A 14,579-nucleotide genomic window follows, 5' to 3' on the forward strand; every position below is an offset into this window, starting at 1 on the left:
CCCTGAGGTCTGGAGGTGTCCCTTCTGGGCCTATGCCAGCATCTTCCCATGTTTCTAGTTTCTGCTGGAAATGGAGGGAGCAGAGGTGGGCACAGAGCCAGGGCTTTACCGCTGCCTGCTCTGTGCCTGGGAGACACCCTCCCGCTTGGCTGTGCTGCAACACCTGCGTGCCCCTGCCCACCGTGATGCCCAGGCCCAGAGGCGTCTACAGCTGCTACAGAATGGCCCGACAGCAGAGGAAGGACTCTCAGGTCTTCAAAGCATCCTAAGCTTCAGCCATGGGCCACTCCAAACTCCTGGTGAGAAAGTGGGGGCTGGAGGGCATCAGGGTATAGGGACCTGACAGACACATAATGGGTCTGTGGGCCACCAGTAGAAGTAGAAAGGAGCTGTGAGAGGATGAAAATAGGTGATGTGGGCTTCAGGAACATGGGGCTGCCCAGCAGTGAGAAGGAATGACAGGCTGTTGTAGGAGAGCAGAGAAGGACAGGGACTTTGCTGGGTAGAGAAAAGAATAGAAAGGGAGGTGAGGAGGAATCACCCCGTGATTCTGAGCAGTGACTAGCATCCTAGCACCACTGAGTATAAGAGGCTGGAGCTGGTCAAGAGGGTAACAAAAGATAGAAAAAAGAAAAGGATAGAACCTGACTTGTGCTGGGCCAAGATTTGGAAAGAGATGGGAGCTGTAGGCATGGTCCAAAGGCAGCAGGGATGGGAAGAGGTCCTGACAAGCTTCCTAGACTCTTCCTGTTTCCTAGGAAGTCTTCAGCTCTAAAGCTGGGCTTAGAGTCCCCCTTAGGCAGCTGAGGTGGTACCAGCAGAGGCTGGTAACAACCAGCCAGGTGCCATTGATCCAGAGGGTACAGGAGACGAGTCTGGAGGAGCTGTCAGAGGTGGGCATGCGTTTCTGGGATTTGGAGAGGCCAGTGGTGGGCGAGGGTGAGGGCACGGGCAGAAGGAACCAGGAACAGGCAGCATTGACTGGTGCTAATTGAATTGCCAATATGCTGGCTGGAGTTAAGTGCTGGAGGGGCCCAGATCAATAGCTAACGATCCTGGCGCAGGGCTGAATGGAGTTAAGGAACTTTTAACACTTTAATTAGGCTGCCACCGAAAATAAATTCCTACACATCTGTCAATTCTTACTTGAGTGGTAATCTCCTCTCCCAGCTAGACCTGCGGCCTCCGGCTCACCATAGCCGCTGCTGCCATTCAACCTCAGCTTCCTTTTTGAGTTCCCCTCCCATTACAGTCTTGGGGCTCCCTGCTTCCAGGGTCAGTCAAGGTGTGGAGCCAAGTTCAGTCCAGTTTCTGTTGCCTACTGTTAGGCTTGTTTCTATAAAAGCACAGTGGGCTGGACTCACACAAGATGATTTCTTAGGCCCTACTAGTTCTGACTCTGTAATTTTTCCCTTGACCCTCTGTATGAGTGTTTCTTTTTGGTAGATTCATCATCCTTTTCTTCTTCCTTGAGTGGCTGCTTATCCTGCTTCTGCCCTCCCTTCCCTGATGCTTCACTTCTTTAAGCTGACTCTCCCTATCTTACACAGGGAAGGCTCCTGTCACCTCCTTAGCTGAGCCACCCACTCCTGAGAAAGATGCCCAGAACAAGACAGAGCAGTTGGGTGAGTTACTCCTGTGATCCACTTTCCTTCCCTTTCCCCATCCTCATACATCCTGAGAAGCTCATGGGACCTTATAGAAATTCAAGCATCCAGCAAGGTCTCCTGCATTAAGGAGCAAAACTGATCAAAGAAAGTGCTCATCAGAGGGAAGGGAGACTGAGCCATAGAGGTGTAGGTGCTTCCACCCTTTCTGAAGACACAAAACTGACCATTGTGCTAATCTGGAATTGCTCCTAGAAGGCCTCACCTGGCTACTGGCTACTCTTGCCCTTTCTCCCTTTCTCTAGAGTCCACTCCCTACCCTGAAAGCTCTTTGCTATAAATCATCTTGAGGGCTGGGGGGATCTGTGAAAGGAAGAGGAAGGGCTTAATCTCTTTTCTTTTCATCTTCAGCTTCTGAAGAGGCAGAGAATAGGACTGGGCCTTCCAGAGACAGTGCCAACCAGACCACGGTCAGAACTGGGGTAACTAGGACAAGTGGGGGAGGGGTCTACCTTTACTGAGATCTGCTCATATTCTAAAGGCTTTTATCATGCTTATCACTAATTTCATTCAGAATACAACATGTGAGAAATTCCAGCCAGAAATTCATATGTTCAGCACATGCCAGGCAGAGCTGGTCCCAAGGGATGAAACAGGGTAGGAGATGATAGGAAGGGACAACAGGAATTTGAGGGAAAAGTGAAGAGAGGAATGAAATTGAGGGTAGAAAAAATTGAAAGTAGATGGAAGAGAGAGGCAAAAATAAAAGACCTGCTGCAGAAGGAACTAGACATCGATATTCATGCTGCATAGAAAAGAATCCCTGAGCCCAGACAGAACTGTCCTGGCACTCCCTTGATGGTACAGGCACCAGCCAAATGATTCACCCTCATAGCAAGTCCCACAGACCTATAAATTCCCAGGATTTGGGCTTAGGCAAGACTGAGGAGTAGCTGAGCTCTTGGTCTGTAAATGTTGATTCTGAGGGGATTCCCAGCCTCTGGTCTCAGGAAGCCAACCTGCACCCTGCCATTTCCAAATTGGAGGGAAGCATGCAGATGCCTGGGTCCTCTGCTCTGCCTCTTCCCAACTCTTGTTCCCACTTGCAGAGCTAGCAGGTGCACTTAGATGAGCACATGGATCCCCTTCCTTTGTAACCACCCCTTCCTGACACGCAGGCCTAGACCAATGACAGATGACAGGAAAGTAAGTGAGCCAGAGACAAGCCTGATCTGAGGTGGCATGCAAAATGCAGGATGTTCAGGCAGTCAGGCGACATCAGCCTCTCAGGGCTCCACCCTCTGAGGTGTGGAGTGAGACTGTGCTGACAAGGCCAGGCCAGAATTTCCCTTGGCCACTAGGGGAGCTGTGGTGTTTGTTTATCTTAAGAAAGGTACTTGTGTGGGTGGCCTGCTGAGCAAGAGGGAGAAAGCTGCTTCCTAGCAGACAGGTAGGGCCCCTCTACAGGAGAAAGTCAGGGAATATGGAGAGGCAAAGCAGGAAGGAACAAGGGACCCCTGGGTCCTGAAAGTACCCAGAAGAAATGGAGGCATCTCACAGAGAAGAAACAAGATGGATGTGTGAAAGAAAACTTAAGTCCAAGGTAGAGGCAGGTACAGGGTTATCTATAAGCTGGAGAATTGTAATAGGGCTTCAGAGTAAGGGAAAGACACAAACACACAAACACACAAATTTAAAAAAAAAAACATTAAAATAACGATAGAAGCCAGAATGGTGGGAAAGGGCCAGAGAAAAAAGGAAGGCAAGATAGGAGCCTTGGTTAGGCCCAGGGAGACAAGGGAGGAGACAGCTTTCAGGACTTTCAGCAGAGGCTGGGTGGCTGCTATGCCTTCCTACCCGGCTACGTAAGGAGTTGGGGGCAGTGCTACATTGAAAAACCTGAAGCACTGTGTCATGGTGAATTCCCCCTTGCCTGACACCTCCTCTTCTGCCCATCTGTGCTCTCCAGGTATACTGCTGTCCATATTGCAGCTTCCTGAGCCCAGAGTCTGACCAGGTCAAGGCTCATACTCTCTCTCAGCATGCAGTGCAGCCTAAATACAGGTGCCCACTGTGCCAGGAGCAGCTGGTAGGCCGGCCTGCCTTGCACTTCCACCTCAGCCACCTTCACAATGTGGTGCCTGAGTGTGTGGAAAAGCTGCTTCTTGTGGTGAGTATGGATGGGCTGGGTGAAGGTGGTATAGTAGAGCCTATCAGGGCTGTTCAGGAGGAGAGGAAGAGGCAGGCGTATTCAGGCAAGCCTTTGTGTTGGCATTGAAGAAAGTAGAATTTCATAGGTTTTAAGTGGGATTCTGGAGTTGGGGGATGCTCAGCATTGAGCTTATCTAGCTGCCTCTGCTTCTGCATGAGAAAACAGCTTTTCCCTCACTTCCATTAAGTCCTGAGAACAGTTATGTGACAGCAGGCACTGACTTGCAAGGGCCAAGTGGCTTCAAGAAAAGATGATTTTCAGCCTGGGGAAGGAGATAACCAGAGAAGAGAGGCAGGAGGCCACATCCTCATCTGTGGAAAAGGCAGCAATTAGGTTGACATTTTATGCAGAGATGAGGTTGGATCTCTGGGGAAAGAGCTTGGCACAGTTCAGGTATAGATACAGCGTAGAGGGTTCTTGAGTAGTATAGGGGGTGGTAGGTTATGGTGATGAAGCTACTCAGGTTTCTCACATTATAGGCCACAACTGTAGAGATGACCTTTATGACCAAAGTGCTGCCTGGGCCCATACTAAGCCCTCTGGAGGACGACCCAGCACCCCCCACTCCTGGGCCAGAGCCCACACCCAGCAGAGATCAGGCAGCAGGTAAGGAGGGGGACAGCAGGACATCTCCAATTGACAGGAAAGGGGACCTGGTCTTCATGCACCAGGAAGGTCCTAGATGACTGAGGCTAGGTCTGTCACCCTGGATCTGGGAGGTGGGATGGAGGGATGACCAAAGTAGCCTTTTCACCGTATCCTGTTTTCTTTCTTGTAGAAGGCCCTAACTTGACCCCAGAAGCCAGCCCAGATCCTCTTCCTGAGCCTCCCCAGACTCAGGTTGAGGTCCCAGACAAGCCCTCGGGGAGCCCTGATCATCCCTCTTCTTCAGCCCCATCTCCTGTCCTTCGGCCTGATACCCAAGCTGAAGAAGTGGCTCCTCCATCCACAATGGCTGAGGAGGAAGAGGGGACTGTGGGGGAGCCCCGCTCTGCAGAGCTAGCCCCAGCTGACTCTCGCCACCCTCTGACCTATCGGAAGACCACCAACTTTGCCCTTGACAAGTTTCTTGATCCTGCCCGGCCCTATAAGTGTACTGTGTGTAAAGAGTCCTTTACCCAGAAGAATATCCTCTTGGTTCACTATAATTCTGTCTCCCATCTTCATAAGATGAAGAAGGCGGCCATTGACCCCTCTGGCCCTAGTCGGGGAGAAGCTGGTGCCCCACCCACCACTGCTGCCACCACAGACAAGCCCTTTAAATGCACAGTCTGCCGAGTTTCCTACAACCAGAGCTCCACCCTGGAGATCCACATGCGATCAGTTCTGCATCAGACTCGCTCACGGGGGGCCAAGACTGATGCCAAGACTGAGGGGCCAGAGCGTAGTCAAGAAGAGCCCAAGGAAGGAGAGACAGAGGGGGAGGTGGGCACTGAAAAGAAGGGGCCTGACCCCAGTGGTTTCATATCTGGACTGCCCTTCCTAACCCCACCTCCCCCTCCCTTGGACCTGCACCGATTTCCAGCCCCTCTCTTCACTCCACCAGTCCTACCCCACTTCCCTCTAGTGCCCGAATCACTGCTTAAACTCCAACAGCAGCAGCTGCTCCTGCCCTTCTACCTCCATGACCTCAAGGTGGGGCCCAAGCTGGCACTGGCTGGGCCTGCACCTATGCTTTCCCTGCCAGCTACCACTCCACCTCCCCCACCCCCACCCCCCAAGGCTGAGCTAGCTGAGCAGGAATGGGAGCGGCGCCCCCTGGCAGAGGAGGGGAGTGAGGCAGGGCCCTCCTCACCACCCCACCCATCACCCAATGAGGCTGCCCGTACTGCGGCCAAAGCCCTTCTAGAAAACTTTGGCTTTGAGCTGGTGATTCAGTACAATGAAGGAAAGCAGGCTGTGCCCCCTCCCCCAACGCCTCCTCCCCCAGAGGCCCTAGCAGGTGGAGACAAGCTGGCCTGTGGAGCTTGTGGAAAGCTCTTCTCCAATATGCTCATCCTCAAGACACACGAGGAGCATGTCCATCGCCGCTTTCTGCCTTTTGAGGCTCTGAGCCGGTATGCAGCTCAGTTTCGAAAGAGCTATGATAGCCTTTACCCACCCCCTGTGGAGCCTCCCAAGCCTCCTGATGGGTCTCTAGAGCCACCTGCTCCCCAGCTGGGCCCACCTTTCCTGGTCCCAGAGCCTGAAGCAGGAGGGTCCCGTGCTCCTGAAGAACGAAGCCGGCCAGGAGGACGCTGGCCCCTAGAGGAGGAAGAAAGCTCCAGAGGGAATCTTCCTCCCCTAGTTCCTCCAGGCCGCCGCTTTTCCAGAACCAAGTTCACAGAGTTCCAGACCCAGGCCCTGCAGTCTTTCTTTGAGACCAGTGCCTACCCCAAGGACGGAGAGGTGGAGCGGCTCGCAAGTCTCTTGGGTCTAGCTAGCCGTGTGGTGGTAGTGTGGTTCCAGAATGCCCGTCAAAAAGCACGCAAAAATGCCTGCGAGGGTGGGCCTGTGCCCACGGGAGGAGGCACAGGGGGAGCTTCTGGCTGCAGGCGCTGCCACACCACTTTTTCCTGTGTTTTTGAGTTGGTGCGGCACCTCAAGAAATGCTATGACGACCAGACCCCTGAAGAGGAGGAAGAAGAGGCAGAGAGAGGGGAAGAGGAGGAAGAGTTAGAAGAAGAAGAAGTAGAAGAGGAGCAGAGTCTGGAGCCCCCAGCAGGGCCTGTGGGTCCATCACCGGAACCTCTAGAAATGGAGGAGCTGAGCCAGGCAGAGGCAACAAAGCCAGGAGGCAAAGAGCCAGAAGGGAAAGATCCTCCCTCACCTTCCCCAGCTCACAGCTGTGACCAATGTGGCATCACTTTCCCCAGCCAGGACCTCCTGACAAGTCACCGCCGACTACATATCCTGCCATCTGTGCAACCCAGTGCTCCCCCTCAGCTCTTAGATCTACCCTTGCTAGTGTTTGGGGAGCGAAACCCTCTGGTGGCAGGGACCCCACCAGTGCCAGGCCCACCCCTCAAACGGAAGCATGAAGAGGGCAGCTTATCCCCCACAGGCAGTGAAGTAGGGGGTGGAGGGGAGGGTGAGCCCCCCAGGGACAAGCGCCTGCGTACTACCATCCTGCCTGAGCAGCTGGAGATCCTGTATCGGTGGTACATGCAGGACTCCAATCCAACACGCAAGATGCTTGACTGCATCTCTGAAGAGGTGGGGCTCAAAAAGAGAGTGGTACAGGTCTGGTTCCAGAATACCAGGGCCCGGGAGAGGAAAGGCCAGTTTCGAAGCACTCCTGGAGGGGTGCCTAGTCCAGCAGCCAAACCCACTGTCACACCCACCCCTGCACCTTTCCCCAAATTTAACCTCCTATTGGGCAAGATGGATGATGGGACTGGGAGAGAAGCCTCAAAGAGGGAAGCACCTGCTTTTCCCTATCCTACAGTCACCCCTACTGCAGGACCTCTGCCTTTCCTGCCACCTGGGAAAGAGGCCATCACATCAACAGAAACACCGTTACCTCTCCCACTACCCGCTCCACCAAGTGAAGATGAGATACCAGAGGAACCATCTAAAGCTTCTCCAGAAAGTGAGGCTTGCAGTCCATCTGCAGGAGACCTAAGTGATTCATCTGCTTCCAGCCTAGCTGAACCAGAGTCCCCCAGTGGAGGGACCAGTGGGGGGCTGGGAGGTGGGAGTGGGATTCCAGATGGAATGGGGCAGCGGCGCTACAGGACCCAGATGAGCAGCCTGCAGCTGAAGATCATGAAAGCTTGCTATGAAGCCTACCGCACCCCAACCATGCAGGAGTGTGAGGTGCTAGGGGAAGAGATTGGGCTGCCCAAGAGAGTCATTCAGGTCTGGTTCCAGAATGCTCGAGCCAAGGAAAAGAAGGCCAAATTGCAGGGGGTGGTTGTGGGAAGTAGTGGGGGCAACAGCGAGGGCCCCTTGGCAGCCCAGCGCACTGACTGCCCTTACTGTGATGTCAAGTATGATTTCTATGTTTCCTGCCGAGGCCATCTTTTTTCCCGTCAGCACCTGGCCAAACTTAAAGAGGCAGTCCGAGCCCAGCTGAAGAATGAAAGCAAGTGCTACGACTTGGCCCCAGCACCTGAGGTCCCCCCAACTCCCAAGGCCCCATCTGTCACCACACCTGCTTCAGTGCCCATTGGAGCTGCCCCAGCCCTGCCTCGCCTGGCCCCAGTGCTCTTGTCCAGCCCAGCTCTGGCCCAGCCACCACTCAGCAGCTTAGCTCCTTTCAGCTCAGGTGAGTGGGAAGGCTGGGAGGAGTTGGACTTCTGAGAACATCTCCCTTTAATGCCATGCACTTCATTGCCTTTTTTACTTTTCCCAGGTCCAGTCTTTCCCTATGGTCCCCCTTTGCTTCCAGCTATTAGGAGAAAGGAGGGAAGGGGGGCGGGAAGCTGGGTGGTGGGAATGTGAGTAAAGAAGGACATGGTTGAGAGAAGAGAGGTCAATGGGGGCAGAGGTGATGAACCCTTCATCCCTCTTTTCATCTTCCTAGGCCCTGCAGCCTCCTCAGGCCTCCTTGGCCTTGCCACTTCAGTCCTGCCTGCTACCACAGTGGTCCAGACTGCTGGCCCCGGACGCCCCTTACCTCAGAGATCTGTGCCCGACCAAACTGACACCTCAACAGCAAGCACCACGGACTCTGTCCCGGGCCCACTTACCGAGCCCTCCGGGGACAAGGTCTCTGGTGAGCGAAAGCCAGTTGTGGCCCCTACCAACCCCTCCACTGATGCCCTCAAGAACCTCAAAGCATTGAAGGCCACTGTCCCAGCCCTGTTGGGGGGCCAATTCCTGCCCTTCCCATTACCCCCCACAGCAGGGACATCACCGCCAGCCGTCTTTGGCCCCCAGTTACAGGGGGCCTACTTTCAACAGCTCTATGGCATGAAGAAGGGGCTATTTCCTATGAACCCTGTGATACCTCAGACCCTCATTGGGCTGCTCCCCAATGCCCTCCTCCAGCCACCACCCCAGCCCCCTGAGCCCACAGCCACAGCACCTCCAAAGCCTCCTGAATTGCCTGCTCCTGGGGAGGGGGAAGCTGGGGAGGCTGATGAGCTGCTGACAGGCAGTACTGGCATCTCCACTGTGGATGTGACTCATCGCTACCTGTGCCGCCAATGCAAGATGGCATTTGAAGGGGAGGCCCCAGCTACTGCCCACCAGAGATCCTTCTGCTTCTTTGGACGGGGTTCTGGGGGTCCCATGCCCCCCCCACTGCGAGTGCCCATCTGCACCTACCATTGCCTGGCGTGTGAGGTGCTGCTGAGTGGGCGTGAAGCCCTGGCCTCCCACCTGCGCTCCTCGGCCCACAGGCGCAAGGCGGCCCCACCCCCGGGGGGCCCACCCATCACAGTCACCAACACCGCCACTGCTGCTCCAGCTGCTGTGGCTTTTGCCAAAGAGGAAGCAAGATTACCTCACACGGACTCCAACCCAAAAACTACTACTACCTCTACACTTCTAGCTTTATAAACAGATTAACCAAGATGGGGAGAGGTCTCCCTCTTCTACCCCAAAGGGTGTTTGGTGGGAACTCAAATCCCTCACCCCAACCTTTGGCTCTGCCCACCTCATGGGGATCTTTCAATTCCCACCCTCAGTGGGCTTCACACACCCCACCTCCAGCAGAGTCCTGCCTCCTCCCTCACCCACAGACACACTTTGATCCTCTTCCTCAGCTCCTGGCAGATGTAGCCCTTGCCCATATGTTTTCATAGACAGACACACACATACCCCTTGGCATCTTGATTATTCATACCTGTCTGTGTATCATACATAAACCTTCTCTTGGTTCCACCTTCCATTTCCCCAATGAATTCCCAGCCCCCCTCCCACTTCTATAAACACACTATCCCATAATATTCCACTAACAGAGAAAACACCAAAAAAGGAAAAAAAAAAAAAAAAGACGAAGAAGAAGAAAGAAGGAAAAAGAAAACCCAAGACAAAGAAGGGGGATGGAAAATAAACTGCCACTCCCCCTTCTTCCTACCCTCCTTGTCTAGAGCGACATACTGTTCTCAAACTCTTTCCAAAAACCCAATTGGCTCCCAAAGTTGGAGCCTGGGATGGGCAGGGAGCCCACAAAACTCTAAACCAAACTGGAGGTTGGCAGGGGGAGAAGTGCTTCCAGTTCACTCTCCCCAAACCCATCCCTCAAAACCCTCTCCTCACCTGATGGGGTCTACTGCGGCCTGGACTCTAGGGGAAGCCGCCGACAGGAACCCCTCTGCCAACCCCCACCCCACACCCTGGGAACTGCAGTAACTTATTCTCAAAGGCTTTAAACACAGAGATCCTCTCAGCAGCCGTGGACCTGCCCCTTGTCCTAGCCCTGCCATGGGGTGGTCCAGCCTCCAGGGACCGGCGCTGCCCACCAACGGCAAATCCAAAGTTCTTTTAAAAACTGAAACACACACAACCAAAAAATGAGAGCGAGGGTGCGTGCACGTGCGCACAAAAGAGAGATGGAGAGACCAGTGGAATGAACTAAAGAAAAACAAACTTGGAAAATACAGAGAAAAAAAAAAAAAAAAGAAAACTCTCCCATCAAACAAGTGTTTTTTTCCTGTTTGTGTCCCCCTCCCCCATAAGGGTTTCTTTAGACCACCTCATCTCTGGAAGACCAGATGGCTTTAATTCCTTTCTGGGGGCTGGCAATCCTCACAGGACTGGAAGCAGTGCAGCCTTCCCCTTAAAGTGAGTGCCCAGGTGCAGAGGGAGGTCTGGTAACGGGGAAAGGGCCTGGACCCTGAGGAGACATGTACCTGTGCCCTGAACTGAGTATTTATCAGAACAGGTAATATCCTCATTTTTAGCTGTCAGAAAGTCAATATTGCCAGAAGTTATCCTGGCAGTCCCAGGAAAATAGGGGTAGATGGGGCAGTTTGGTTTCTGAAATCGAGGTATGAATCCCTTTCACTTACCTCCATTTCCTCTCATTTCCTTTTTTCCATAAACATAGTTTCCTTCCTTTTGTGGTGCCATCATATTTTTAGACATTTCTTGAACCTCCTTTGCCTCTGCATGGTTCTTTGCTCCCCATGTTCCTTCCTCCCCTTTGTCCTCTGCCCTTGCTCCTGCTCCATCTGACCTAGAAGAGCACACCTCCTCCATTAAGCAGCAGCTGCTGGAGACAATTCCAAAGAAATCAAGATCTGTGATCTAGATCTCAAGATCTAGAGCTGATGTTAGTTGATGGATACTATCACCAGGAGAAACAACAGAAGAGTAATGACCTAGGAGAAGCTTCCTCACCCCAACCTCATTTCCTCTGTAACCACCAGGGGGTAATTCTGACAACCCCAAAACCCAGCTAAAGTGGCACAGGGTAGAAAATGAAATGTTTTATTTTAGCAAGAAAAGCCTGCAAAATTTCCCATGTCCTCCAGATATGTCTCCTGCTCCCTTATCCCCAAGATCTCTTCCCTCACACTGCTTCCACCACCATTATCCATTTAATATTCACAAGTCAGCCAGTTCTGGGACTTAGTTTTTCAGTCTCTCAAACACTGTGCTCTCTGAACATGTTTATACTGAAGCAGTAGTAGTAGCAGTGCAGAAAACATGGGAGGCGAGTGAGAAAGAGAAAATCCAGCTTAGTCCTTAGTCCCCATGTATTCTGTGAATTTCACATCCTGTCCCATTCAGTTTTAAAATCCAGAACTCCAACTTCAGCCAATTACAGGTAAGCTACAATTGGCTGAACTAGTTATTCAGATGATACCAAAAATGCCAGTCATAAATGTAGGCACTAGAAGGGAAGACAACTAACCCACTGAAGTCTAGCGCTTGCTTCAACCCTTCCTTTCCTTCTTTTCAACATCCCTCTCACACTCCTCTCTCCCTATCTTTTTCTCCTGTTGAAATTCTGTGTATAAAACTATTTTCTTAGCAGCATGTGTATGAGAAAAGAAGCTTTTTCACTCTGTGCTTTCTGGGAATGTGACTTGTATATAAAATCTGAAAACAATGACCAAAAAAATGAGAAAATGAAACATTTTAAAAGAAAACCTTAGCAAACACCTGACATGGAATTCAAGGTATGGTGTCATGCATTTTAGGGCTGGGAAAGGTTGGCTTTAGTTTGAACTATGAATGTTTTCACTAAGACTTGATGTAGCCATAAATTTCCCTTCTTGCCCTCCAACACCAAACACCCCTGAAACCCAACCAACCCCAGGCTGGGAGACATTCAGGTCCTTCACAGTGATAACAGAAACTGACTGAGCAGCTGTACTTACCTGGAACCCTGGAATTTATGGGGCAAAATAGCCTGGCTAACTCTACTGACACATCAATCAACATGCTTCTTGAGGGTACATATTTGACATTTCCAGTGGCTGGAAGCATTCCTCCCTAACCCCTGTCTCAGACCTGATATTCTTAGTAGAAGCCCTTCTGCTCCAGAGAGAAATGAATGGTGGCCATTCTGGTAGACAGAAGGCCAAGTCCTATGCAGAATACTAGAGGTGACCATTAAGTCACCAGGATCCTGTGGAGTGACAAACTCAAAACATCTGACACAGCAACATCTATTCTATAGCATCACCCCAGCAATCCATAAAGTTAAGCCTGAATGGATGGATCAAGACTGGTCTTCCACAGCTTGGAGTTTCTAACATACACAGGTCCTAAGGAAGTACCCAAATTCAGGTTTTTTCTTACTACCAGGATCATTACTAGGAGGCAGGAGGTGAAAGGACCTATAAATGATCTTGGCTGTCCTTGCTCTAAACCAGAATCTATATGAAGATGGCTTAAGGTGCCCACTTATCAACTAGGAACAAAAACCAAAGTTTTCTGAAAGAATATAAAAAAACATATGAAGTGGCCAAATGGGGCAGTGTCTACAACAGGACTGCAAAAAGAAAACTGTTCTTACCCACCCCCCCAGCCCTGGAGTGTACTTACAGAAGCATATATACAAACCAAGAAAGCCAATTTTTCCTGGAGTAATAACACCCCCCTTCTATTTATTCCTTATCCACTTTCAAGGCGTATAGAATAGATCATTGATTCCCCAAATCTCCACCACCCTCATCTATTTTAAGATGTTCACTCATCCAATCATTCATCCCTATACAGTTCCACATCTGAGCCAGGCATGATGATACATGCCTCTAGTTCCAGCTACTATGGAGGCAGGAGATCACAAGTTTGAGGCCAACATGGCAACTTAGTGAAACCCTGTTTCAAAGTAAAATTTTTAAAAAAGGCTGGGGATATAGCTTAGAGGCAGAACACTACTGGGTTCAATCCCCAGTACTACACACATGCACACAAGATATTCACACATCTGAAACAGAGATCTTTCTGTATATAATGGTACTGCTAAAACAAGAAAGTCCAGCCTCCAAAAGAGAAGCAAACCCCAGCCAAGATATCTATGGGTATACACACGAATGCAAGAAAGATCGTACCCTAGGAATATGCATAGGCACAAGGAACATGCCTCCAGATCATAACCACACTCCTATAAGTGTAAACACTCTTCAATATATGCTAATTTTCCTCACACAAAAGTAGGTAGGGAAATCTTATGAACAGAAAGAGGAAAATGTAACCATTAGCAAGAAGAAAGACCAAATGTTGAACTTTAACCCATGGGAAAGGACCTTAAATAACTGAACTCTAGAGAAGGGAGAGCTAAGGGAAAAATCAAGAGTAAACTTTAAGCCAGGTGCGGTGTCTCACAACCTGTAATACCAGCAGCTCAGGAAGTTGAGGCAGGAAGATTGTGAGCAACAGTGAGGCGCTAAGCAACTCAGTGAGACCATGTCTGTAAGTAAAATACAAAAAGGGCTGGGGATATAGCTCAGTGGTTGACTGCCCCTGAGTAATTCAATCCCTGGTACCAGAAAAAAAAAAAAAGTAAACTTTTGGGGTTTTTATTTTTGTTTTGTGGTATTGGAGATTGAAGCCAGGGACACTCTACCATTCTGCTAAACCCCTGGTACCTTTTTATTCTTTATTTTGAGACAGGGTCTCACTAAGTTGCCCAAACTAGCCTCCAACTTGTGATCCTGCCTTAGCCTTTCAAGTCACTGGGATTATAGGTGTACACCACCACACCCAGGTAGGAAGAAGGTTTTGGGAAAACATTTATATCATCCTGAAAGAGGGAAAACTGAAAAAGCCCCATAATAGGGAGGCATTTCTCTCAAAAATTAGTCAGAAATTTATAGGCATGCGGGTGTCATGTCTAGAGGACTGAATTAGGAAAAAATGTTCCAATAAGAAGTGCTTGCTACAAGAAAAACAGAAGACCCAGCACCAGGTCCACAGGATTACAGTTTGAATATAACATGAAAAGATCAGACAAAATAAAATTCAAGAGAGAACATTTGTAAAAGACCTAGATCACAGTCTATAAAGTTTGAGGAAAGGTAGGAAGTAGCACTGAGGAAAAGCCCTGCCTGGGAGACTACAGAAAGAATGTAACACCGGGCAAAAAAACTACATGACTCAATTGCATGACCACCTAGTGACTCTCCCTGACATAGAGGACCCAGCCAGCCTTCCATACAAAGCACAGACATGGAATAAATGTCATTCCCTATTTGCAGTTTGAGCCTGGTATTTCTTGCAGTTCCCCAGCCACAGAGAAATTCCTGACTAGAAGCTAGTAGAAGTAGGATGAGTGTTTACAGGTGAACCAGAAAGAAACTGAACCTATCCAAGGAAAGGGGGAAAGGCAACACAGGCTGACCCAGCTATATCACATTCTTATACAATGACTAAAC

At 50.6% G+C, this 14,579-nt stretch overlaps 2 protein-coding genes across 3 annotated transcripts in view; one reads left to right on the forward strand and one right to left on the reverse strand.

Annotated features, from left to right (window-relative positions):
* The window catches only part of Zfhx2 (zinc finger homeobox 2), a 32,011-nt gene extending 20,281 nt beyond the window's left edge, over nucleotides 1-11,730 (forward strand). For both annotated transcript variants that reach the window (XM_005338753.4, XM_078050323.1), the window contains exons 4-10: nucleotides 59-299; nucleotides 1,551-1,625; nucleotides 2,019-2,077; nucleotides 3,577-3,777; nucleotides 4,299-4,425; nucleotides 4,598-8,068; nucleotides 8,327-11,730. In XM_005338753.4, coding sequence (XP_005338810.1) covers nucleotides 59-299; nucleotides 1,551-1,625; nucleotides 2,019-2,077; nucleotides 3,577-3,777; nucleotides 4,299-4,425; nucleotides 4,598-8,068; nucleotides 8,327-9,306 — 5,154 coding nt within the window. In that variant the 3' untranslated portion in view covers nucleotides 9,307-11,730. The remainder of the gene's footprint in view (nucleotides 1-58; nucleotides 300-1,550; nucleotides 1,626-2,018; nucleotides 2,078-3,576; nucleotides 3,778-4,298; nucleotides 4,426-4,597; nucleotides 8,069-8,326) is intronic.
* Nucleotides 1-14,579, reverse strand: part of Thtpa (thiamine triphosphatase) — a 47,194-nt gene that overhangs the window by 29,330 nt on the left and 3,285 nt on the right. The gene's annotated exons all lie outside the window — the stretch shown is intronic.

This window comes from Ictidomys tridecemlineatus, chromosome 5 (assembly GCF_052094955.1).
Source record: "Ictidomys tridecemlineatus isolate mIctTri1 chromosome 5, mIctTri1.hap1, whole genome shotgun sequence".
NCBI lineage: Eukaryota > Metazoa > Chordata > Mammalia > Rodentia > Sciuridae > Ictidomys > Ictidomys tridecemlineatus.